This window comes from Odontesthes bonariensis, chromosome 3 (assembly GCF_027942865.1).
Source record: "Odontesthes bonariensis isolate fOdoBon6 chromosome 3, fOdoBon6.hap1, whole genome shotgun sequence".
Lineage (NCBI taxonomy): Eukaryota > Metazoa > Chordata > Actinopteri > Atheriniformes > Atherinopsidae > Odontesthes > Odontesthes bonariensis.
In genome coordinates this window covers 10,251,971-10,268,677 of record NC_134508.1, presented here as the reverse complement: position 1 = coordinate 10,268,677, position 16,707 = coordinate 10,251,971, and the positions used below count along the sequence as shown (strand labels likewise).

Here is a 16,707-nt window from a genome sequence, read left to right as displayed (position 1 = left end):
ATGCCACACTGTATTTAAACTGTGTCTGACAGTATCACTGCTTCTACATATTTAAGACTTACATAAAACTAACTGTAACTGAATGGTGTGAAAAACAGAACGGCCAAAATGATGATCAGGACTGACTGATTTAGCAGGTGTAAAGGGAAAACCATCCACAGTTCCTGGAGGTCTGTAGTCACCCCTCGTCTCTTGTCCAGGTTCTCTTTTGGGAGGAGGGATCTCAGCAGAGCGAAGCAGACGGAGTAAGGGTCATCAGCAACACGGCGCTGCTCTCTGGCCTGAAGGGCAGCACCGTCTATGTGATCTCTGTCAGGGCCCAGAACAGCGCTGGACTTGGACCCAGCAGCTCCTCTTTAAACATCACCACAAAGAAACCACGTGAGTCTGCAAACAGCACGCAAGATGGCATAGGTTTACTTTAACAACCTTTTTCTGACTGATTCAAGTGTAATTAATACAGCATATGCCAAACTCTACATATGCTGGCTGACTGATAAGACGTATGAGATCTAAATTTGATAATACTTACTCAATTTTTAATTCAGGACTCGGTCCTTTAGTGCTTTGGGCTTGGAGGTGGGCTGTACAGGGGGTCACTTACGGTGAGGTGGAGGACTGGAAATTGGCGTAAACGTTTTATTTTTATACCCTATAAGAGAAATGTGCAACAGTAGGTATAAAAAATGCTATGCAAAAGAAATTCTGATTTAATTCTAAAACAGGAGTTTTAAGATGCAATTTGGTTCAATGAGTACCAGACCAGCTCCATAAAAGACATATTGCCTGTGTGGGGTTGCCAGGCTTAAATCGGCGGGGCCACCACCTCTGGCCTCATTATTTAACAGTTACACCAGTACTTTGTAACCACTGTAGCAAGTCTCTTACTCTCCTGCTGGTGTCCTCACGCTGCGCCAATGTACAGTATATCTGCTGAATCCTCACCCCCCCTGAAGGTGCAAGTTTCACTATTTTACAATGTTGGTAACTTAGTTCACAGATGGCAGGTGAGCGAAAACATTTCATGTCTACAGTGTGGGTTTGGGATTTCGCATCTAAGCAGTTTGCCTCTGCTTTAGTTTAGTGCGGTTCAGTTTAGCTGATCTGAGATCTGTCCATCAGTGTGTTGTGCAGAAACGCCCCCCCCCCCCAAAAAAAAGCAGAAAGCACTGCTCGTTTGCCTGCCATTTTGAGACTTCATTTTATTGAATTGAAGATTGTTTTAATCATTTGTTTGGCTGAGTTCTTAATAACACTTATTTGCTCTCTTCAATCATTATCATGACCCATTTTACACATCGTTGTTATTAGTTTTTTTTACTGGTGGTTGTGAAGTTCTCTGAGAATAAAATGCACAGTTTATATAATAGATGAGACAAGCAAAAATAAAAAAATCAGTAAATGCATTGTTACACCAAGAGTATCAAAAAAGCCTCCTGATTAAGAGCAAAACCTCAAATCCATAGCTCTGAAGTACAGTCACTGATGTTGATGTGATCGTGGTTGTTGAGGCAGCTTATTTTCTGCTTTTTATCGTGCCCAAGATTTACATTATATCATGTGCTGCTATCCACAGCACACAAACTGTAATATTCCACCAGATAAGAATCGTGAATTCATCTTTTGAGGAAGAAAAGGCATTTACTGTGTGTGCTTACATCAGTTCACCCTCCAGCAGTAAATTGCTACGCTACTGAAGTCTGATAACATCTGTCCCAGCTGTTTTTTTTAACACTTTACATAAACAGTCGCTCATACACCTGCAGCACAGAAGCCTCTGCTACACTCCTTTTAACTAAAATATACCCGTTTACAGTTTACTTCACACCGATTGTACAGTCAAAAGTTTATTTAAGTACATATATTACAAAACTGGAAATATTCACTGTGTTCATAATTGCTCAGTTTCCTTCGAGATAAAAAGGGAATTACATTTTTGTCTGATTAAAGGAGAAATAAGTGTGCTTACTGAGTTTTCAGATCATAGAAAATGATGTTATGTACTTATTTATTTTAGTATATTTGATTGGATTTATTTTTTTTATGATGATGTATTTAACATATAAGCAAGCTTTTCTCAACATGAAAAATTAGAATAATCACAAGTAAATAAAAGTAGATCTCTGTTCTCAGACGCTGCGGTTGTGTCCACTGAACACCCTGAGTGACAGATCTCTGATCAGCTCAAATGACCCATACTAATGGCGCAACAGGCTGAGGTTCATTGTAACCAAAGCCAGCTGTTTAGAACTGATATTCTATAGTCAGGCTGCAGATAATGAGTAATACCTTCTGGCTGTGGAGTAACAAATAGAACACTTAAAATTGTGCAATTCACATTCTCATTCTCAAGGTGAGAATGTCTTGTCCCGGTTTTGCTTAGATATCAGAACATTATTAGCACAACAGCAGGGGCGGGAGGGGTCGGTTCATCTGTTGCAGCTGTGTATTGGTGTATCTGTTAATCCCAGCTGCATCAAGGGAGCGTTTGTTAAACGACCTGGTGGGAAAAAAGGCAGGTGTTGGTGATGATCCCCAGCTGTCTATCGTTGCTCTGCACAAAATCAGTCCACTGAGCTGAAATGACAGTTGTTAATCTTCTAGCATTGGTTTTCTGAATAGGTCCAAGCTGTCTGACTCCCAGGGTGGGTGTTGTCTCTTCAAAATCCACTATGTGTAACTCCAGTGCCTATCCACTCCTTTAATAGCCCTGGTCCACAACATGAACTTTAATGTGTTTTGCCAGATCTGCATTGGTTCCACATTTCAGCTTTGCTATCAAAAGATTAATTCATTAAATTTTCATCTCAATATTCCTTTGCAGATAAGTAAGCAGCCCGAGTTCTGCAAATTCTGACATCCAGAGAAGATGTATTTTTGTGAATATTAAAGCTGCAGTCTGCAGGATTTGTTGTTGTCATACGTAAAGTCCTAATTTTTGGCATTTTAAGAGTTTACATGATCTATCAGAACGCTTGAAGTTGAAAACGGTGACCTCCATAGTCGCAAAATGCAAGAAATGCTTATTTTTTAACCGAAAAATAAAAAGTTATTCAACTTCCTGTCCCGCCCCATCAAAACACATGAGAACTCGTGCACGTCTACGTGCACGCCAGATGCGCGTACACGACTCCTCATTCATCAACTCACCTGTCATTTGCGATCATGGAAGACACAGTAAGTAGACTAGCCCGTAATGAAGTTCAATAGTCCAGATAAATAAGCGTGGGGACGAGCCTACCTTGTATCGCGCGTGCACAATCGGTGATTGACAGGCAGCAGAGCCCAGCTCGTAACCTGATTGGTTACCTTTTACCGGTCCGGTCTGCAATTTTGTAAACAAACCTGCTGGCTTTGGAGGGACCTAGCGGGACATATAGGGGACCTAGAGAACTCATTTTTTTTTGTATTGGGGTATTTAATGTACTACTTTCAGAATCCCCGGACAGTTCCAGGCATTATGCTTGAAAAAGAGTTGCAGACTGCAGCTTTAAGCTAGCCAATCCTAAAAATTCTGAACAGAAAATCAATGGAAATATGTCTAACAAAAATCTAGTTTGTAACCTCATCAGCATATTTATGACCAATTTCTTTCCATCTTACAATGTATATCGAGCAAAATCAGCCATGAATGCAATAGCTGATGATTTCTTCTTTGAATCTCCGGAGCACCATTTATTGCAGAAAGGTGTGGTCAGACAGTACAAATGTTTTATGCAGACTATTTTCAGGAACCAATCTTGTCTAAATTTGGGGTGAGGCTGTACAGCAAATCTGTATGTGCCTTAAGAAACCAATGAAATTAAAGGCTAGCAAGTTACAAAGAGAAGTTAGCACAAGCAAAGTGGAAAAAACAAAAGAACCAAGGTTGAGCAAAGAGCCACGGCTGGAGCTGGTTTAGAAGCTAGCTGACCTGGGTTCCCACATCCAAAAACTCAGAAGCCTCAACCAAGGCATGCTAAGCTAGCTTTTGGTAAAACGAGTGGCCAGCCAAGGTTCCCCATAGCTTAGGAGATTCTAGTTTCTTCCAATGCTTGGCTAAGAAACATGCTAACAGAGCTAGCGGCCAAATGAGCTGGATCCTGCGAGCTGCAGTGCTCCTTGGCTGGGAGCTCACTCTCTGCAGTTCTTGACCGGCGAGAAGCATCTTTACAATGTTATTGAAAGCCATAGAAAGTGAATATATTAGTAGAATGCTTCCATTTGCATGTGATCTTGTATAATTTTGCCTTGTCTTCTTGAGAATCACTTTCTTATTGAAACCTTAATGCTGTGTTACCCCAGGATTAGAAATGTATAAGAAGAGTTAAACAGATTAAAAGGGAAGGCCAGTGTCAGCTGCTGGCTGGTGGAAATATAGGCGGGGCTAATTAGCATATTCATAGATCCCCATTCAGTGAATGAGGAAAAAGGTGAAGAATCTAGCTTAGGGCGAACTCACGGATGCATTTTTAAAGAGATTAACTGCACGAGTGGGACCTAAAATTCCTCCAAGTTACTATTAACACCAAATGTCACTTTCCATATAAATCTCTCAAACTTCCTTAGTGTGACTTTAAAGAATCAGTGCAAATTTTTCACGTCTTTCCTAAAAGAATATTGAGGTGTGCAGGTGAACATGGAAACCTTTTTTGACTGTTGTAATTAATGCTCATAACCACACTGTTGTGGAGCTTAGAGGCTCTTTCATTCATTCTTTTCTTATTCACTCCTGCTGCCTCTACTGGAACAGGAGTATTATCCGAAAAAGATTGTATTTAAGAAAATCCATGTTATCTTTCAAATGGAGTTTACCTAAAAAAATATATATTTCTCGTCAAATTTGATTAATTATGGACCCATTCTTCAAGGCATTGTGAATGCAAATGAATGCAATCAGTTAAGTGGATTTTGCATCACTTCATTTACAGCTTTAGTGCACTTTGGGCACAAAGGCATTAAATCAGTGAAGACTTTTATTAGTAGTAGTAGCAGTAGTTCTAAAAAGCCGGAGCCATTCCCTCACTCCTGTGTATTTTTGGGTTTTCAATGTGTTTTTTCCAAAACTACATTCTCATTATGTCGTTTATAACACTACTGATGCTGCTGACTGATCATTTGTGTAATGCAGTATTGTATGCTGCTTCGGGGTGAACTTTTTATCTCATCCTTATTAGCTGACTTTTACACACAAACATAAGGCCAAAGAGCATTTACTTAACATCAATGTCTTGGAGGTAATTCAGGTAAATGCGATGAAATGCAAGCACCTAATGATTGAATCATTAAAAACTGCAGAGTTTGAGAAGACTACCGATGACATTCGTGTTTGCCTTCATTTGTAAACCCTGTGTCTATGTGTAATTGCATATCTTGCAGCTCCAAGGCAGCCTCCTGGCAGCATTGAGTGGAACCTGACCAACTCTAAGATCTTTCTAAATTGGGAACATGTCAAGGCAATGGAGAATGAGTCTGAAGTGACAGGATACAAGGTGAGTTTGTCAGAGAAAAAGTGGAAACTCCAGAACTGGGGAAACAAATACAGTCTCAGCAGCTGTCATCTCAACAAATGGTTTTCTCATTGCAGTGGAAAGATAGACCTCAGCACTCCAAAGTTACATTATGGATTGGCCCTGGCTGCCCTTTCAAAATTAAAAGATCTGTTCCAGGTGATAAAATGAAAAGTGTCATCCTGCAGAGAGAATTCAGCTTCTTCTAAGCTTTGCAACAATGAATCACATTTGATCCACATCGCATACTTTGTGGAATAAAACACAGTTTTGGATATTTCCCACAAATAAATTATGTATACACACAAATATATAGATATGTATATATCTATATATATGTGTGTGATAAGTATGGGGCTTTGTTGTAAGAACGCACCCAGCGCATGTACTGTGTTAAGAATTTGCTAAAGGCAAAATGTGTATGAGGAGTGGAGCCATTTTATATAAATTCTTCATGCTTTTAAAATTAAATATGCAGTGTATCTTTCTGTGCTTTTCGTGTTTCTATTATATGTCAGAATAGAACATTTGGGCAAAGATGATATTGGATGACTAAATGCAAAAAAAAGGCTGTCTGAGGTACTGTTTTAACCCCTCTGCTTTCCTCGGTTGAGTCACTGGGACAAATTATCTGCTTGCGAGGATTTCTGAAATGATGACCTCCTTGAGAAACTGCATTTAGACGTACATCTGACTGTCAAAAGGCCATAGACGTTGACTTTCCTACCATTACAGGTGATGAATTTAAATTCTGACTATCTCTATCCCCTCCTCAAGGTTGCGTATCGCCAGAACTGGTCTGGCAGGACTACTGTACTCGAAACCAATAAGACCAGTGTGGAGCTGCAAATCCCTTCCGGAGAGGGCTACCTAATTGAGATCAAACCCTTGACTGAAGGCGGTGATGGCACCAGCAGTGGTCCCATTCGCATACCAAAGATGTCCAGTGAGTTTCAAAGACTCTGCAGCATACAAATGATTAGAGCTGGAAACTGACAAAAAAGCAGTGGGATGGAAGCACAGTGCGTGACTAATCCCCCAAGTGACTTATACAGTATATCAGCTTTACGTGGCTTGAGAATGGTCTTTAGAACATATACGCACAAATGGCAATAAGAATGTGTGTTAAAAGTAGGAAGATAAGACCAAAAAAACCCCAAAAACATTTATATATACATATATATATGTGTGTGTATGATATGTCCAACAGAAAGCTTGTGCCTTGAGATGCCTTTGTATGTTAGCTATCAGTCTAAAATACTTAACAGGAACAGTTCAATGTTTTGGGAAATATAATAAGAATGAAATTCACACATGAAGATAAAGCTCACTGTGCTTCAGAGTAAAACAAATGATGTGCACAAAGTGCCTCAGCTGCAAATTGATGATGAAAATAAACAATGATGAAAAAGGGTTTATGATTTGAAATTGGAAATAAACATTCAATTGTATTCATACGTCCCCCCTTTGGTTCAAAGAATTTAACTGTCGAGTTCCCATGAGTTCGAAATGCAAATGCTTTGACTGGCCACAGAAGCATGGGCCAGGCAGGTGTCCGTCCTTTAGGATCATCGTAATGTTTTCCCACGTGGTGTCATAAAGCTGTACTACGTGGAATGAGATTGTAGCATAACATGGAATTTCAGAATGAGGCTAAACCCATACCAATGGGCCACGCATCTCAGCATATAAATCTCACCAATGGCGTTTTTTTCTAAGCCTCTGACGAGGGACCTGGTGTAGCTGACTGCGCTGAAAAACAGGCGGGTGATTTAAACAGTCGACACTGGCGTGGTTTTAAATGATGCCGTCGCTAACTCACCTGGGTAGCAAGCTTGCAGGGGAGATTTGTTGCTGTTGTAAAGTACAACAGCTGCTTTGCACAACGATTAAAAAACGACCTTGTGTTTGTTCGTTACGAGTTTTTGTGTAAATGCAAAGTACTTCCAAACACTGCTTTCAGCTTATTCATCAGATGGCTTTGCCCACTAGTGTCCTCTATTTTCATCGCAGCGTAGACATAAACATTATATTAGCTTATATTCATTAAAGGTTAACCCAGCATGCAACATATTGAGAGGAAACTGGAGCGCCCTCTGCTGGCACACAATGCAAACTACTTCTAACTGTCTGACGTGTCCTCCTTTAAAGCCTATTTGTCATTATAAGGGGTTACTTGAATTCAACATTTCCCTTATACAGTCGTCATTTAAAAGAAATGAAGGCACAAAGTGGTTCGAATTATAATAATGAAAGCCATTAAAATATTTTACTGAGCTGAAATTCAAATTAAAAAAAAAAAAATTTAAAGAGCGAGTGTGTCAAATAACTGCCAAATGTTAGATTTAAAGGCAGTGCAGTGGTGCACAAGTGCTACACAGTGTCAGAAAAACTCTTAGGATGGTATTTTCCAACATGGGCAAATCAGCCAAAACCACAATCCAGAAACCGTGGTGATGGGAGTGATTGCAGAGGAACTACGAACATTCCCTCAATCTACGAACACAGACTAAATCATCTGCATTTAATAATGAGCAACAATCTACAAAGAGCATGACAAATCAGCATAGGGTGACAATCAAACTGATCTGCTGGTAATCAGGTTCTGGGAGCTCACTGACAAAAAGGGTGCAACTCGTTTCCTCTAATACGACAAACACAGTGGTGGTGGTGAGCATGCACGTGGCACTGCTTGAGTTCTAAAGTTTTGAAAAATGTCTAAGCTGAGCTTTTAGGCCCACTTTATTAATCAAGGTCTCATTTTCACAAAGATGTCATAAGAACAAAAATTAGCAAGAACAAGGAAATCTTTTAGACTTTTGCCTAACAGTGTTTACTGTACTCTATCCCTGCTTTTCAATTCCTTTTGGGAACCCTGCACTTTATGTTCGAGCTCCTCTTTGCCATTTGGGAACATTATAGTCCCTTACTTTTCCCATTAGTATCCTTAGGAGAAGAGACCAAAAAAAAAAAAGGTGAAAATGTGGACACAGAAATCCCAGCTACAACAGTCACAGTACAAAACAACCAGAGAATAAAGACTTTAGGGTTGCACAAAGTTTCGGTGCTTAGCATCGTGTGACTCCTTTTCCTTCCTTGAGGTCATATTCCCATACACAGGTTCATTTTAGCCACCCTTTTCTGGATTTATCCATTTTGTTCCTCTAGGAGCAGCTATCACTACTATACCAAGCGCAAAAAGGAATCATTGCCAAATTTGTGCCAATGCATTATCTATTGTATAGCTGCATAAAACCTGAAGTGAGGAGATCATTTATGTGAGTGGCAGAGCTGGAATCAGTGTTCAGTTAGCTTAGCATAAAGCTTAGCATTAAGACAGGTAGAAAGAGCTAAACGAAACAATAAAAAAAAAATCCAGCCAATACCCCCAAATTTGGCTGATTTAAGAAACAAATAGATAAATGAGTCTTGTTTTGAAACTATGCAAATATGTGGATTTCCCAAAATAGTGAACTTTGCCCTGAAAGTTACGTTTGGTGAAATGAATGTGACACAACACATCCTTTACTGTTGGCTTCTCCTCTGTTCTTAGATTCCTCACTTCAGCGGGTTTTTATCCCTGTGGATTTCTAAGATTGTCAGGGGGTTTTGCAAAAATATTTCACCAGTTTTCGACAACCTCTTGAAAAAAATCCATGCATGGCAGAAATGCAGATGTTCATAGCTCCCGTATATTAATTGCACTTGGATTGCCATAATTATTGAACATTTTTCATACTTGATGGCCTTCTGACTATAAAGTGCAACACAGTAATATTTCAAAACTAATGACCGTTACTCAGCGGTAATGAGCCAGACTTATTTGACATTTCAAGCAATTTATCCCTGCTAAGAGCTACAATATTTCTGCTATTTTCTTTTATTTTTTTATTCAACTGATTTTGCTGTAGTGTGACAGAAGCACACATAGCAGGTTTGTGCAGAGATGCATTCGCAGCTAACGTCTTTTTTCTTTTCCTTCTAGGTCTTAACTCAAAAGGATGCGTCTTCTCAGTTTCGGTCAAGATTCGCTGTTTAATGCTTTTTATAGTTTCCTTGTGGCTTTGATGCATATATATTTGACCCTGGACATTGAAATGAATGCAATGCGTGTTTTTCTTCTGCGTGTCAGATTTGTGGAATAAGCATCAGCAGCTAGAATGTTTGCCGCCCACCGGTTAACAAACCAAGACTGAATGATGGAAATTCTCTGATATACCCACCAAGTGGTACTCACTGACATCTTTGTCAGAGTAACCCCTACCCAGTGTGCATACGTTAGTGGAAAGACGACTCTCTTATCTTACACTGGCAAGTGAGCCTGAGCACAGGTTCTTGTCCCAGTTTCTCCATTCCACTCTACATTTCCACCCATTTTTGCCTCAATTTCCAATTACATGCAATTCTCCTACATGCAGTTTGAAAGTGACAAGTCTCTTTTCCTTGTGAAGACAAAGTCTTATTTCTAAGCATTTGCTTATTGAAATGTAATCATTACCCATCAGAGGCTCATGGGAATAATTTGACATTTTAGGAAAAGTAATTTTGCTTTCTGGCTGTCTCCATGTCTGCTGTCTTTGCGCCGAGATAACTGACGTGCACTGATATAATAGTGATACAGACGTTACCAAAATGTCAGACACAAATCTAAGCTGTCAACGTGCAAACTCATGTGAGGATGCTTACCTTCTGGTTGATGGGGCGTGCTACGTGTATTTGACAGTGGCCCTGCACCTGTCCATCCCATATTTATCTGAATGCAAGGCTTTTTGTTAAAGAAATGTGTTTTTGTGCAGTGCATATATACCGAGCTGCAGCCTGTTACACTTTATCTTAGCTCTGAGCAGCATTTTTTGGACTTGAGAGCACTCCATTGTGCTGTACTCGGACAACACTGTAGGACAATTAAATGCAGCGCAAAAGAAGTTTAGACTTTTTAGATCCACAAACCTGGCAGCTACATTACTCAGAGTGTTCTTGACAACCAGATAACTGTTCCACGATTCAGGTGGGTTATGCTAGTGTAACACTGTTCAGCTCTTTCACACTTACTAACGTTTAACTGTGTGACCTCTGAAAGGAAAAAGGACTCGTACTATGAGAACAGTCAAACTGCGGGTGCTGCTTTAATTTTTATTTTTGTTACACCTAGCAACCTCCAGTTTATAACACATTCGTGGCCCCACTTTTAATAGAACCGGGAAAACCAAAGAAAAAATCCGAGTGTGAGTTACCCATTGCAGGCCTGGACGTGGCGGGGAGGTCGTTGAGCCGCCAGAAAAATGGCGCTGGCGTTGACAAACGGAAGCAGGGTTACTCACGTTAACACAGTAGCGCTTATCCGCGCTAGCCTCCAATGGCACGTGAAGCCAGCTGCTGTGTAAATCCAAGCAAAACGACGCGGCTAAACTTCCCCTGGTCAGGCAGGACCTCTCAGTGTGCAGGTCAACTTCTTGTGGCGTGAGGCCGTCCAACATGCGGCGACTTGGTTAGCCTAGTTAGCTTCAAATCTCTACAGTCCAGTCACTCACGCAGTCAGTGTTAGCCTCTGTGCTAACAGAGTTCAAAATTCGCAGTAACCGTGGGTAAAACACTGTATGGAAATTAACTCTTGACCTTTGGGGACATTAGCCGCTTTCGGACTGTAGGAACCTTTGGTAGTTCTAATAACCTTTTAATCCACGGGGCCGTTTTCTCCCGTGTTCGGACATACAGGAACTCGGGGCTTTCTCCCTTAGTTCCTATAACTATTTAGCTCCTTCTCCGAGGTCGGGTCTTTTCATAGTTCTATAGAACTAATCTAACGGAGGTGTGTGGTGGTCGGTAGCTACGCCCCATGTCATGCTGTCACGGCTGAAATGTCTCCTCATATGACACGGACACAACCGGCGGGTGTTTAATAAGTTAAACTTACACTGGTCTCATTAGTCTGCAGCGCTCTGCTCTCCTTTCTTCCTTCATGAAATAAAAAAGTATCTCCTGTCTCTCTCTGTGTGCTTTTCCAGCCTCGATATTAGACGCCTGATGTGATTGTCCATGATTAATATCACCATCATGCAGACCGTAAACACAGTGGCCTCCCCACTCTCCATATTAGCTTCTTGGTGGTGTTTTTTCTACTCTCCTTACTTTTACCGTTTTGTTTTGTGTAGCGCTAAACGGCTAACGGCTAACACGTCACTGAAGCAGACGTCTGCGCACGGCGCATCAGTCCCTATCAGGTCCCGACTCATGTGCGAATGCAGACTGAAACAGTTCCGCTGGGGAAGGATAGTTATCAGAACGAAATTCGAGGAGGGTAGTTCTGATAACTACTTTCTTAGAACTGTCTGTCCGAAAGCGGCTATTATGTGCAGTTGTGAGCATCGCGTATCCAGAGTCAGAGGGAGAAGATGAAATCCTACACCTTGTGTTGCACATTCTGGTTCTCCCGCCCCCTTGGCCACAGAAAGTTTGCCAGCTAAGTGGGATGTGTTTTATACATCTTTGTTGCATATAGTTATCTAGTCACATAGTCACAGTGTCATATCAATTTATCCATCTTTTATACCCGCGTAATCCAACTCAGGGTTGCGGGTGGCTGGAGCCTATCCCAGCTGCCATTGGGTGAAGAGGCGAGGTCCACCCCGGACCGGTCGCCAGTGCATCACAGGGCATACAGTTGCAATGTGAAGTAAAATGGAGCCATCGAGTAGAGTGGAGGATTTAGCGGTCCTTTCACCTCTAAATCACAAAACGCAGATTGAAAATCCAATCTTGCTTCAGTAGCAAGGAGTTTCATCAGCCCATGAGAGCTGTAGAACAATCCTGAGCATTTCCAGGTGTCAGTAGGTCAGTGGCAAAGTTTCATTCTGCCGGCAATACTAGAACCACACATTTAAAAGAATTCCACCAATTGCAGGATTTTGTATTCTTTCGATTTTTTTGGTTTGTGGAAGTAAATCAGTCGGTCAGATGTCATTTAGGACTATGACTTTTCTTTGGAAGGTGAGTGATCAAACAACTCTCAAGGATTTGACTGATAAAATCAAACCTGCTTACGTCACAGGAAAGCTTCAGAGTTGCTCTGTAAATGTGACGGGGGGGGCAGGATTCTGCACCAGCCTTCATAGGGCGAGTAGCAAAATACCGTTTGAAAAGACGAATGACATTATGTGACATCATATTTATTTTTAGAACGTGCGACGATATCAGACGGCAGGTCCAGGCCTGGTGGAGAAAGATCTTTACCGTTGAGCGCGGTGCCTCGGTGGCACTGTTTGTGCACCTGAGTGGAGCATCATTAATGTTATTATTCACAGCTGTGCTTTTCTGCCTATGACGAGTCCAACTGTTCGCCTCAGACAAAAGCTGCACATTAAGCAGAAACTTCCCCTGTCCATTTCACACATGAACATAATCCCATTACAGGAGGTAATTACCAATGTCGCTAGAGCAATGGCATTCAGTGAAAAAGGTTTTCAATAGCAGACACGAGCAGCTTGTCTGTTTCTGCCGGAGGATTTATTCAAATAATCCATGTCTTACCTAGTTAATGCTGTAAAACACTCTGATTTAACTGGGGTTATACTGTAGCTGTGTAGACTTTTCAAATATCTCTGATGTTTGTCCAGTTAAATGCAAAATTTGACCGGGTTAAGTGCGTATCCAGATCCATAAAAGCGAAACCGTTTTCTTGCGTACAGTTACAGCCAGATTGACTGAGCTGTAAATGAAACACTGTCTGAGCCTCAGATGCTGTAACGCGTATCAATAAACATTGTGACTCAATGCTTAAAAAGATGATTAAGACCCAGCGAATACTGAAAAAGTTCAAGCTGCTTTGCCCTATTAAGGTAACGTATGGGTGGGTCTCGTGTCCAAACTCACAACTGGTTCTGTACTTCAAACTGATTGTAAACTAGTCTTAAACAGAATGATTGTGGTTATTTTTCAAAAGGGCAGGCTTTTGCAAGACAGAATGTAGAATGTTATGTTCTGTATTTAAATCGTTGAATTGTATTCAAAGTCGTTCTGTGTGAAGTCAATTGTAAAGGATTTGTTCTGGTGGAGGTAAAATATGGGATGAGAGAAGTCAAACTAAATTTGGCTTCCATATACACCAATCAGCCATAACATTTTGAACAGTAACTAGTTAGGTGAAAAACCATACAGTGAGTGGGATATCACATTATGAAGGCTGTCAAATGGGTGCATAACATCCCCGCAACTGCAGCCCTTCTGGGATGTCCAAAAAAGGAAAATGAATGCAGCAGCAACAGGGTGGGCGAGGGCGAAGGCTGAGTGATGCGTGTGGGAAACGAAGGCTGGCATGTGTTCTCCGTTCAAATAAAAGCGCTACTGTGGCTCAACTTGCTGAAAAAGTTAGAGCTCGTCCAGATAGAAAGGGACACGAAAAACATCTCAGTGCATCTCGGTTTGTTGAGTATGGGGCTGTGTAGCTGCAAAACCATCGGGTTGCTCATGCTAACGCGTGTCCACCCCTGAAAGAGCCTACAAAGGAGCATCAGAACTGGCCCACGATGTGAAAGAAGGAGGCCTGATGAGAAATATCTATTTGTCTTTTCATCCGGTGGATATTCCTTTACACCAACCTAAACATTGAACAAGTACATGCCTTCAAAGTCAGTATTCCCTCATGATTGTGGCCTCTTTTACCTGGATAATCCACAGGGATAAATTCACTAGATATCAGATATCAGTCCAGTAGAGCATCTGTGTGATGTGCTGGACAAACAAGTCCAAGCCATGAAGCAGCAACTGGCAACTTGCAGGACTTACAGGATCTAGAATTGACGGTTTGGCACAGCACACCTGCAGAGATTCAGTGGAGTCCGTGCCTCTGTGGGTCAGGGCTGTTGGACCTACTGAATAACAAGAAGAGGTTCATCCTTTCATGGCTGATTGGTGTACCTTTTTTTTTTCACCCAAAAAAAATAAAGGCCCGTGAGTATAAACTTTCTCCTGAGGAAGGGTTTTTTTCCAAATAAAATTCTAATCTGTCATTGGAAACACGAGTGCAAGACAAAGACATTTTTTTAAATGATTTTCAAATATCCATTAAAATGCGATGACGATATGATTAAAAAGACATTTCTTCGTCAAATTCCATTTCACGAATGCAAAATATTAACGTAGGAGATTAAATTTCTTTTCAGCCAGATTTCATCTTCATACAATACACTTCAGAGAAAATTGGACGAAAGACAGCGATTGCTTTGAGTAAACTTAGTGAAAGTGTTTGTCAAATTTGAAACTTTAACTTTCATTTCACATAATTTGAGGCCTCCCTATTACATTGTACATAAACTACAGTGAACACATCTATCTCATATGACTATTACCATTAATATCATATTGTATGATTTGTCATTGTTTAGAATGTGTATATTGTGATGGAATGTGACAAATAGATTTTATCTTAAGCAGAAAATTACGATGCAGTTAGGAGTGTAAATTAGTTTGTCTGCTTCGAAGCATTATTCTTTTAAAAGTCATAAAAACACAGTGTGGAACTATTTGTTTATTTCATTTTATATTGAGTATTTAACAGCAACCATTCAAAGTGTCCTTTATAAAATCTTCCGTTTGATTATTTCATATTTTCTTTTTTAACTCTTGGGGTATGTGCAACCCCAGTTCCAAAAGAACGTACGTAAAAACCTAAAAACAGAATGCAATGATCTGCAAATCTCATAAACCAACAATTATTCAGAATACAACACAAGCAAGGTATGAGATGTTGAAAATTAGTCATTCCACTATTTCATGAAAAACGTCGGCTCATCCTGAAATGCAGCAACGTGACTCAGAAAGGTTGGGTCAGGGTCGTGGCATCCGCTCTTCTTTCAGCAACAGTCTGTAAACATCTGGAAGCTGACAGGAATGTTACTTTACTTAGTCTGATATAGGATTCTAGCTGCTCAACATTCCACTTCATGGTGCACCAAATGTTTTCAGTTGGTGAAAGGTCTGGTCAGTCCAGCATCTGGACTTTTCTACCATGAAGCCATGCTGTTGTAATAGATACAGTAAGTGGTTTAGCTGCATGGGAGCATGTGTTGCTCTAAAACCTGTATGCTTTCCAGCATTGATGGTGCCTTTTCAGGGATCCAGTCTTTTGAACTAAGCACTGATAGCAAGCCAGATGGTCCTATTCCTTTTTAGTTGGGACGACGCGACGTCCTTGATTTCCAAAATTAATTTCAAATTTCAATTAAATTTTCGATTGTATTCACGTAAGACTTGTTCATGCCTTGACCTGGCGTGAGGTCCCAAAATGCATGGGCATCCATAACTAACTAATCTATATGTCCTTTAAGCGGAAAGATGTCACCAGATTCTCTGAATCTTTTGATGCTATATACTGTAGATGACGCCGTATTCAAAGTCTTTGCAATTTTACATTGACAAACATAGTTTGTAGACACAGTTTTTTGGTAATGCTTAACCTCTGACCATTTTTACTTCTGAGACACTCTGCCACTTTAAGGTGCTCTTTTTAATATCCAGTCATGTTACCAGAGATGGGGACTCAAGTCACTGTGACTTGGACTCAAGTCGACTCGAGTTGCTTTTTTGATGACTTGTGACTTGACTTGACAAAAAATAAGACTTGAGACTCGACTCGGACTTGGAAGTTAAAGACTCGGCACTTGACTTGAGACACGACGACTTGAATGACTTGAGTGTTAAGCGTCTAGCATAACTTCGAACTTTGTTCGTCATTTAAAGATCCATTCTGACCAGTAAGTGCTTGTCAAATTAGCTAATATTATCCTGTTAGCCTAGTCGATAGTTAGCTAACGTTAGCTTGATATGATGCAGGGTGGACAGGTTGGACACATTGGCCAATGATGTTTACTGACAGTTACTTATATCTTGTATTTTCACTTTATTAAGATCAGATTCTGCAGGTAAAATTGCAATAATAAGGTGACTTGACTTTGACTTAAAGTGATACTCCGGAGTAGATTCAACCTGGGGTCATTTGAACCGTGATATCCAGCCAAGTAGTCCACCCGCAGTTTTTTCGATATTGGCTGAACATCAGCTGAGTTACAGAGTTATCCCGAATAGCTTCGTACAAGGGTTAATGGATCCTGGTCCGTATCTCCAAAATTACCACACTAAAATCACATGCCATGACACCAAACTTCTACAGTAGTACAAATATGGTCTGTACTCACCAAACGATGCATTTGGAAGTTTGAAAATA

General features: G+C 40.6%; 1 protein-coding gene across 1 annotated transcript in view; it reads left to right on the top strand.

Annotated features, from left to right (window-relative positions):
- cntn6 (contactin 6) overlaps positions 1-16,444 on the top strand; it is a 71,441-nt gene extending 54,997 nt beyond the window's left edge. The window contains exons 19-22 of the mRNA XM_075459967.1: positions 201-381; positions 5,359-5,471; positions 6,267-6,435; positions 9,475-16,444. Of these exons, the coding sequence (XP_075316082.1) occupies positions 201-381; positions 5,359-5,471; positions 6,267-6,435; positions 9,475-9,557 (546 nt within the window). The 3' untranslated portion in view covers positions 9,558-16,444. The remainder of the gene's footprint in view (positions 1-200; positions 382-5,358; positions 5,472-6,266; positions 6,436-9,474) is intronic.
- Positions 16,445-16,707: the final 263 nt, after the last annotated feature.